Below are 9,448 nucleotides of genomic sequence, written 5' to 3'. Positions count from 1 at the left end.
GAAGGAAGGAAAGAAGGGAAGGAAGGAGGGAGGGAGGGAGGGAGGGAGGGAGGCAGGGAGAGAAGGAAGGAAGGAAGGAAGGAAGGAAGGAAGGAAGGAAGGAAGGAAGGAAGGAGAAATCCTTTGTACCAGGTAGTAAAATGCTCCTGCCCTGAGCTCCCCTAAATTCTACCTGCCGTCACCCTGGCTCTTCACAGGTGCCCTGCACTGGCCTCCCCAGGATCCAGTTCTAAAGGAGTCACATTTGCCACCACACTGGCCTTAAAGACCCCACTGATATGTGACTAGTCAGTGCCTTATCTGGCCTTTCCAGGTGTGAAATACTTGTAACATCACCCAGGTCTGTGGGGTGGGGCATCTGGCTCGGCAGCCCCTCGTCTCTGTCTGGGGTCACCCAGTGGCCTCTCCATGAACCCCTCTGTCCCCTGGCCTGATGGTTGTTCCACCCGCCCCTCAGACCCCTGTGTTGCCCTCCAGAAATGTGGGCGATGTGGGCATGTGCATGCCTCTCTCCAGGGAGCTGGAGCTGCGGAGTGGCAGGAGGCGGTGACCGGGGGTCCCGGCCCGCCTGCGTCCTTGCACCCCCGCCCCCTGCCGCCAGCACAGCAGCGGCCGAAGCACCTCCCGCCGAAGGTCCCGGCTGCGCCACGTGTAGATGACGGGGTTGAGCAGCGAATTCAGGGTGGCGAAGGCGAAAAAGTAGTGGGCTTTGTAGAGGACTGTGCAGGAGCGGATGGGACAGGCATAGTCCAAGAGGAGGATGCTGAAGGCGGGCAGCCAGCAGACGATAAAGACGCCCAGCACGATGGTGACCGTCTTGAGCAGGGCTAGCGTCTGCGGTCCGGCCACATCAGCATGGCTTGAGCGGACCACGCAGTAGATGCGCACATACAGCGCCACGATGGCCAACAGAATGATGGAGAAGATTGTCACCACGCACAGCACGTAATGCTTGGCATAGAGAGGCAGGACAGTGGAGCAAGCCTCGAGGTGGCCCAGGCAGTTCCAGCCAAGGATGGGCAGCCCACCGAGGACCAGCGAGATGAGCCATGAGGCCCCGATGAGCAGCAGCATGCGGCAGCTCTTGTCACTGCCGTACAGCTTGACCTTGGCAATGGCCACGTGGCGCTCGATGGCGATGGCCAGGAGGCTGAAGACGGAGGCGGAGAGCGTGATGAAGGCAGAACCCTCCCGGGCAAACCACTGCACAGGCGTCAGCCTCAGTGTGACAGAGCCGGAGAGCAGGGTATTGGCTACGAAGGCCACACCTGCCAGCAGATCGGAGGCGGCCAGGTTCCCCAGGAACAGGTACATGGCCGAGTGGAACTTGCTGTTGCGGGCCACCGCGATGAGCACAAGCAGGTTTTCCACCACAATGGCGCAACAGAGGATGACAATGAAGGCCGAGGCCACCTGGCGGGAGCTCGTCTGCTGCGTTTCCAGCGTCTCCTTGGTATAATTATAGTGTTCCTGGACCTTGTTGGGGTTCAGGTACTCCGAGTACAAGCTGCCCATGGTGGGGCTCAGTGGCCCGCTGGGGCCATGGGGCTGTCAGAACTGCAGAAAAGACAGACAGACAGACAACAGGTCAGAGTTGTGGCTGTCCCGGGGCTCTGGCCTCGGATGGGCTGAGACTCAATTTCCCATTCTGGTAATTCTTGCTGCATGGCCACAGGAATTCAGGATCATCATCATTCCCACTTACAGACAGGAAACCCAGAGAAGTTAATTCACTTTCCTAAAGTCTCAAATCTAACCGGCGGCAGGGCCAGAGAGACTGGCTCTGCAGCCTCTGTAAGCCCTAGGCTGCACGCTTTCTTATTTATTCTATTTATCTATTTTTTCGAGAGAAGGTCTTGCTCTGTCATTGAGGCTGGAGTGCTGTGGCACAGTCATAGCTACCTGCAGCCATAAACTCCTGAGCTCAAATGATCCTCTCACCTCAGCCTCCCACCTCAGCTTCAGCTACAAGCACATGCCACCACATCTGGCTGATTTTTGTTTTTGTAGTGATTGGGTCTCACTGTTTTGTCCAGGCTGATCCTGAACCCCTGGCCTCAGGCAATTCTCCTTGGCTTCTCAAACCAATGAGATTATAGGCATGAGCCAGGACGCCTTGCCTATTTTAATTTTCATTATTATTTTCTAGAGATAGGGTCTTGCTCTGTCACCCAGGCTGGAGTGCAGTGGCATGATCATAGCTCACAGTTGACTCAACACCTGGGCTCAAGTGAATCCTCCCACCTCAGCCTCCTGAGTAGCTACACACTTTCAAAAGGACAGAAGTTCCCCCAAATTGCATGAAAAATTTAATGTGGGGCCGGGTGCGGTGGCTCATGCCTGTAATTCCAGCGCTTTGGGAGGCCAAGGCGGGTGGATCACAAGGTCAGGAGTTCGAGACCAACCTGGCCAACATGGTGAAACCCAGTCTCTACTAAAAATACAAAAATTAGCTGGGCATGGTGGCACATGCCTGTAATTCCAGCTACTTGGGAGGTTGAGGCAGGAGCATTGTTTGAACCCAGGAGGTGGAGGTTGCGGTAAGCTGAGATCACGCCATTGCACTCCAGCCTGGGCAAAAAAAAAAAAAAAAAAAAAAAAAAAAAAAGTTAAAATAAAAAAAAAAAAAAAAAGATAAAAGAAAAATATATGTACTTCCAGAAACCTTGCCCAGCTACCCAGAAAGCAGGCCCTAGGTAGGGCCTGGATGATCTCTTTTCTGGAACACACAGGCACCTGGGGCCTCAGGCTGACCTGGGTCACCACTGATAGCTCCTACCTCTGCTCATTCATTACCACCCACTAACCCTGGATTTCAGGCTGGGTCTAAGCCTTGAGGCCACGGGTGCTCCCAAGATAAGGTCTTGGGGAGACACCAGGGTGACCCTGAGGTTCAAACATCCCAGAGGTCACACCATCTTCAAGGACATAGACCTTGGAGGCAATCCAGAGTTTGCTCCCATTTCACCTCTGAAACACTGGCCAAGTCCCTAGACGCTGTGTCAGCCTGAATGTCCTCATCTGTGCAATGGAGAGAAGAAAGCCCACCTGTGGGGTGTTGGGGAAATCCTTTTAAATGACGCATGAGGCACGTTTAGCTCACAGTAAGCACTCAACAAATACTGGCTAATGTTATTAGTTCCCCTCTTCCCTCCAATCCTTTGGGAAGACAAGGGATGTAAGCCAACCAGGCATGATCTCCAACAGCCTGTTCTCATCAGCACCATCTTGCTCTGCCCTGGGACAGAAAGTCCCATGGGGATGGGCAGGGCCCTGGCACCCCCTCCCCAGCCAGGATGAAATCCAGATGTGAGGCCTCCCGAACAAAGAGGGCGGAGTCCTCACTCTGCAATCACATCCGGTGTGAGGGAGGCCGGATGGGTGGGCGGGGAGGGGAGAGTTAAGATGGGAGAGACCCAAACTGGGAGGTCCTGGCTGGGAGGATGGGGCAGATTTGCTAAAGTCATGTGAGCCGTGAAGGGGCGTGCAGCCTCGCCGGGAGGGGGTAAGACATTTGTTCCATGAAATCCTGAGTCACCCCCACCACCACCACCAAGGAAAACTGAGCTGTTGGGGGAGGGGCAGGGAAAGGGCGGGAGGAGGCGCTTTTGGGCAGAGAGGATGAGAGGCAGACACCATGGCCTTTCCCCAGCTTGGGGGTAAGGTTGGGGGGTGTCAGAAGAGCCGGTGCAGTGTATGCCTTTCATGAAGGGAGAGGGAGGAAGTTCCAGCCCGTAGTTAAATGGCAGGGAGCGGAGAGAATAAGGGGAGTCCTCCCCAGGTCCCTAGAAACACATCTGGCAAGGAGTATGTGCACCCTTCCAGAAAATTCTGGTTAGGCCAGCTCTCCTGAGACCAGGAGTGATGGGGGCTTCCGGAGTCACCCAGCCATCGCAGTCCCTGGCCGCCCCCCCAAGGGGCATTCTGGCCCCTGGCTGGACAGAGGCAGCTGCTCTCCCAAGGGCGGAGGGACATCCGTCCTAGTTTGGGAACAGACAAGAGCTTGTGCACGTCCCCGGAGACTGCTGCCCCTCCCGGATCGCCACACAGAGGCCCCTTGTTCCCTTGCTGGACGGAGCCCCAGGCATCTTGATGCCCTCTGCACGCTGCAGCCAGTCCCGGGCAGGCTTGGGCCCAGACTGCAGCCAGATCAGCCGCGGCCGTCGGACCGGAAACAGCCCGCGCCCTGATTGGCTCATTTTCAATCCCAGGGCACTGAGTGATTTGCCTATTGGCCCGCGCTTTCCATCTTCGGCCTCTGATTGGTCCAGTTGAGGGCGCTCTACGGCCAGCCCTACTGATGGGGTCCTTTAAAGGCAACTGGAGCTCGGAGCTTTCCAAGGATAGAGTTAATGCGGTGTGGACGTCTCTAGAGGCAGTTTGAACTGGGCCTGACCGCTGGGTCACCCCGCCCAGACGCCCCCAGGCTGCCCTGGCGGGCTGAGCCCCCTCCTAGAGTTCATAAGTGAGAATCAAGGTCCCTTTGCAGGCCTGGGAAGCACACTCGCTAGTGCAGCCGCCGCCTCTGCCGCTCACCAAAAGATTTACTGTGGCTTCCTGGAGAAATAAGAAATTTATTCAGGCCGGGCGCGGTGGCTCACCGCTGTACTCCCAGCACTCTGGGAGGCCGAGGTGGGTAGATCACCCAAGATCATGAATTCGAGACCAGCCTGGCTAACATGGCGAAACGCCCCCCCTACTAAAAATACAAAAAAAGCCAGGCATGGTGGTGCACGCCTGTAATCCCAGTCACTCGGGAGACTGAAGCAGGATAATTGCTTGAAGCCGGGAGGCAGAGGTTGCAGTGAGCTGAGATCATGCCACTGCACTCCAGCCTGGGCAACAGAGCCGGACTCTGTCTCAAAACAAATAAATGTATTCAGCTCTTGCACCCCAGGGACTGACCAAAAAGTCTGATCTCTTCCCTGAGAGGAAAACTGGGGGTGCTGCACTCTCACCCTATGCAGCCCCAGGAGGCTAAGGCATCCACAGAGGGAGAGGCAGCTCTCCTAGAGAAGGGGAAACAGGTCCACATTCTATCCAAGCCTCATTTTAACCACTAGGACTTTACTGAGGCAAGTACTTAGGCGGTTGACACTTCCCAGAAAGAGGAAGCAGGTGCTGAGGTTGGAGCTGGCAGAAGAGTCACCCTCTAGGTGGATGGTGGCCTGGCCTGTGTCCTTTCCCTGTGTCAGACTACCAGGTTTTGAGAAGGAGGCAGAGCCTGTCTCCTGGTCACCTTCACCAAGGCCATCCTGACTCAAATGGAACAGGAGGGACAAGCGACCGGCTTTGGAAGGAAGGGAAGAGAGATAGACTCAGATGAGTGTTTGGCTGGAGATTAGGAGAGGGGAAGGCTAGAGGAAGCCTCAGTGGCTTCCGAGCTCCTCTCCACCCCCTCCCAGTTCCAGAGAGGCAGGCCCTGTGGTTACAGTTTCCCCCTCGTCCCCCAGAGAAGGAGTTTCACTCTGTTGCCCAGGCTGGAGTACAGTCGTGCCATCTCGGCTCACCGCAACCTCTGCCTCCCAGGTTCAAGCGATTTTCGCGTGAGCCACCACGCCAGACTAATTTTGTATTTTTAGTAGAGACAAGTTTCTCCATGTTGGTCAGGCTGATCTCGAGCTCCCGATCTCAGGTGACCCACCCATCTCAGCCTCCCAAAGTGCTGGGATTACAGGTGTGAGCCACCACACCTGGCAGCCACCCTACCTTTTGGTTTCCCTGTGGCTGTCAGGATCCCCTACCCTGCCGTTCCCTACCAAGCAGGCAGGGGGAGCTTTTAAACTTATAACTCCATGTCACTCCATGACTCCAAATTCTTCCATGGCTCCCTATACCCCAAGTAGCATGGCCCCTGCCCACGAAGCCTCCACCCACTCTCCCCCAGAGCCATTCCACTCCAACCACTCGAAGCTTCCTCCATGCCACCCCCACCCTTACCTCCAAGCCTTTGCCCTTGCTGTTCTTCTTAGGGCACACCCTTCCCCAAAATCTTTTTTTTTTTTTTTTTTTGAGATGGAGTCTCTGTTGCCCAGGATGGAGTACAATGACACAGTCTCAGCTCACTGCAACCTCTGCCTCCTGGGTTCAAGCAATTCTCCTGCCTCAGCCTCCTGAGTAGCTGGGATTACAGGCGCGTACCATCATGCCTGGCTAATTTTTGCATTTTTAGTAGAGACAGGGTTTCACCATGTTGGCCAGGCTGGTCTCAAACTCCTGATCTCCTGATCCGACCACGTTGGCCTTCCAAAGTGCTGGGATTACAGGCCTGAGCCACCTCACCTGGCCCTCCCTAGAGCTTTTGTTTTGTTTTTTTGTTGTTGTTGTTTTGAGATACAGTCTTACTCTGTTGGCCAGGCTGTAGTGCAGTGGCGTGATCTCAGCTCACTGCAACCTCTGCCTCCTGAGTTCAAGTGATTCTCCTGCCTCATCCTCCCAAGTAACTGGGATTATAGGTGCCCGCCACCACACCCAGCTAGTATTTTTAGTAGAGAGAGTGTTTCACTACGTTGGCCAGGCTGGTCTGGAACTCCTGATCTCAGGTGATTCACCTGCCTTGGCCTCTGAAAGTGCTGGGATTACAGGTGTGAGCCACCGCCCCTGATTGTTCCCCAAATCTTTGAATGACTGTCACCCCATCTTTCAGGTTTCTATTTAAAGGTCATTTCCTCAGAGGGGACTCCCCTGACTCCCAGTCTACTGTAGCAGCCGTCTCCGAGCCTTTCCTAACAGCAGAATTTTGTTTTATCATCTGCACAGCACTTGCCACTATCAGAAACTATCATGGTATTTCTCCTTTTCTGTCCGGCCTTCCACCTAGAATGTCAATGCAGAAGGCCAAGAAGCAAGTCCGTTATCTGCCCCTACAGGGCTGCCTGGCACAAAGAAAGCCCTCAGAAAACGTGTGGAATGGGCAAATGAATGAATGATTGAATGAACCAACCAACGAAGGAGACCCCTAGTGGGTTCCCAAGGGAGGATGCTCCTAAGCTCAGCCCAGACCCAAACAACAACAAAGGGGCCTGGAGACACCTCTGGTCCCTGGGCAGCGCCCCACCACCGCCACCACCACCACCACCACCAACAACAACCAGGCAAAGCCCAGCGTGTCTCCATGGAGACGACAGCAGGACCCGCCCCCGTGCTGGCCCGCACTCTTGGCCTCCTTATCTGGCCTAGGAATGCGCGGTATCCACACTCGCTTGCGCTGGAGCCACGCCTCCTCTTCCCCCCCCCCGACCCCAGACCGCCACACGCGCGGGACCCCCACATCTCCAAGTTGGACTGGAGGGATTCCTCTCCGTCCCTCCAGGGGTCCCGCCTCGAGATTCTGGGAAGACTACGGGTGGGGGACCAGATCCCAGCAGCAGCTGCACCCCGAGTTCCGCGCCTGCCCGAGTAGCCCCACGCGGGGGACCGTGGGCTCAGCGCGTGGTGCCCGGAGCATCAGACAAGAGCAGAGACAGAGGAGGGGGTGGAAATCCCCGGGTGAGTCAACCAGTGCCGGAGAAGGGGGCGAGTTCCGACTCTCTGCCGGGCCCGGGGATACGCGGGGTCCGCGCCACGCACGCCTTCACCCATGCCCCATCCCTGAGCCGGAATTGAAATAGGAGGCGTCTGAGCCACACGGTGACTTTCCTTTTCCTTCCAAAAGAAAGCCACGCCCCCGAGGGAGTCTGGGGGAGGCAAACAACTTGGGGAAACCGAGGCAGAAAGCCTGAAGTGCGACCGCACCCCCCGGGGGTCCCGCCCCTTGGCTTGGAGGCTCCCCAGCACGCACCTCCTTTTGCCCTCGCAATAGCCGGAGTCAGCCAGGAGGGGTGCTGCACCCCTCCCCCAAACACGCTCCCCAAAACCCTAGTCGCCGGACACAGCGTCCTGCCTCCCAAAGACTACAGTGGAAAGCGCTCGGATTCTGCCTTCTCCCCGGCGCCAACTTCCTGCCTCTGAGAAGGGCGGGGAGCGGAGTCTGGGGGTTCGCGGCTGAGACAGTGGGGGCTGCCGGGAGTCGTGGAGAGGGCGCACAGTGACCAGCCGCTCCGTGCAGCAGGAACCCGCGCGGCGCGTGCGCGCCCCAGCCCCCCAAATCGGGCCCCGCAACTCGGATCCCGAGACTTCAAGGGGGACCGGGGCCCGCCCTTTCTGCCTCTGCCTCCCCACGCGCGCTCACCTGGCTAGGCCGGCCCGGCTCCCTGCCCTGGCCGGAGGGGCCTTGGCGTCTGCGTCCCCGGGGCGGCCGCGGCTGGGGCTGGGGCTGCCCGCCGGGCTCGGCAGCGTCCCGGGGCTGGGACCAGGGACAGAGGTGGGGGCGGGGAAAGCCACCGCTTCTGCCCCCCGCTCGCCCCGCCCTCCTCTCCTCTTTCCGGCTGCGGCTGCAATGAATTCCAGATGTGGCCGGCCGGCTGGCCCAGGCGCACGCGGGGACTGGCAGGAGCTGCACCGAGGGGCCCTTTGTCCGCCCCCCCACCTCTCGGTTTGCCCCTCCCAGCCCCCACCCGTGAGAACTGGCCCGCGCGAGACGTAACGCTGGCCTAGTGACATCACAGTGATCCTGATCAGGTGGCCTCAACCTGAAACAGCTATCTTCAACTCTAGATTAACTCTGGGCTCACCCCTGGGACTCTGGACTTGGAAGAAAACACGAGGTTCCCTTTATTTACTCAACAAAGAGCCTTGGAAGTATCTACTAGGTGTCAATGCTGCAATTAGTCATTAAGCTCCTACTGTGGGCCCAGCTGGGTGTCTCATGCCTGTAATGCCAGCATTTTGGGAGGCTAAGGCGGGTCTATCATTTGAGGTTGGGAGTTCGAGACCAGCCTGGCCAACATGGAGAAACCCCGTCAAAAATTAGTCAAGCATGGTGGCGCATGCCTGTAATTCCAGCTACTTGGGAGGCTGAGGCAGGAGAATCGCTTAAACCCGGGAGGTGGAGGTTGCCAGGAGCCAAGATCCAGCCATTGCACTCCAGCCTGGGCAACAAGAGCAAAACTTCACTTCAAAAAAAAAGGAAAAACAAGTGCCTACTGTATGTCCAACCAACAAATAATGAAATTCCTACTAAGTGCAATACCCTGTCCCAGAGACAAAATTGGTCTCTCCCTTTTTCTTTTCTTTTTTTGAAACAAGGTCTTGCTCTGTCAACCAGGCCAGAGTGCGGTGGCGCAATCAGCTCACCGGAGTCTCAACTTCCTGCCTCAGCCTCCAGAGTAACTGGGACTACAGATGTGCCACCATGTCTGGCTAATTTTTTGAAATTTTTTGTAGAGATGGGGGCTTGCTATGTTGCCCAGGCTAGTCTTGAGCTGTTGAGTTCAAGCAATCCTCCCGCCTCAGCCTCCCAAAGAGCTGGAATGACAGGCGTGAGCCACTGCGCCCAGTGGATCTCTGCCTTGATAAGACTCCAGAATTCAGCTGCTGCCCTCTCTTCCTTAGGGGACTGGGGACACTC

General features: G+C 56.8%; 1 protein-coding gene across 1 annotated transcript; it reads right to left on the bottom strand.

Annotated features, from left to right (window-relative positions):
• Positions 1-97: 97 nt before the first annotated feature.
• S1PR2 (sphingosine-1-phosphate receptor 2) lies at positions 98-8,415 on the bottom strand. Its single transcript, XM_017499992.2, has 2 exons — positions 8,171-8,415; positions 98-1,557 (listed from the first exon to the last, which is right to left on the bottom strand). The coding sequence occupies exon 2, from the start codon at positions 1,513-1,515 to the stop codon at positions 454-456; it is 1,062 nt and encodes a 353-aa protein (XP_017355481.1). The 5' UTR covers positions 1,516-1,557; positions 8,171-8,415; the 3' UTR covers positions 98-453.
• Positions 8,416-9,448: the final 1,033 nt, after the last annotated feature.

The sequence above is a fragment of the Cebus imitator genome, unplaced genomic scaffold (assembly GCF_001604975.1).
Source record: "Cebus imitator isolate Cc_AM_T3 unplaced genomic scaffold, Cebus_imitator-1.0 Scaffold263, whole genome shotgun sequence".
Taxonomy (NCBI): Eukaryota; Metazoa; Chordata; class Mammalia; order Primates; family Cebidae; genus Cebus; species Cebus imitator.
This window is presented reverse-complemented; position numbering and strand designations above follow the sequence as displayed.

Bases quoted from the DNA above. Each gene is read 5' to 3' on its own strand.
- S1PR2 (XM_017499992.2), bottom strand. From the start codon at position 1,515: ATGGGCAGCTTGTACTCGGAGTACCTGAACCCCAACAAGGTCCAGGAA.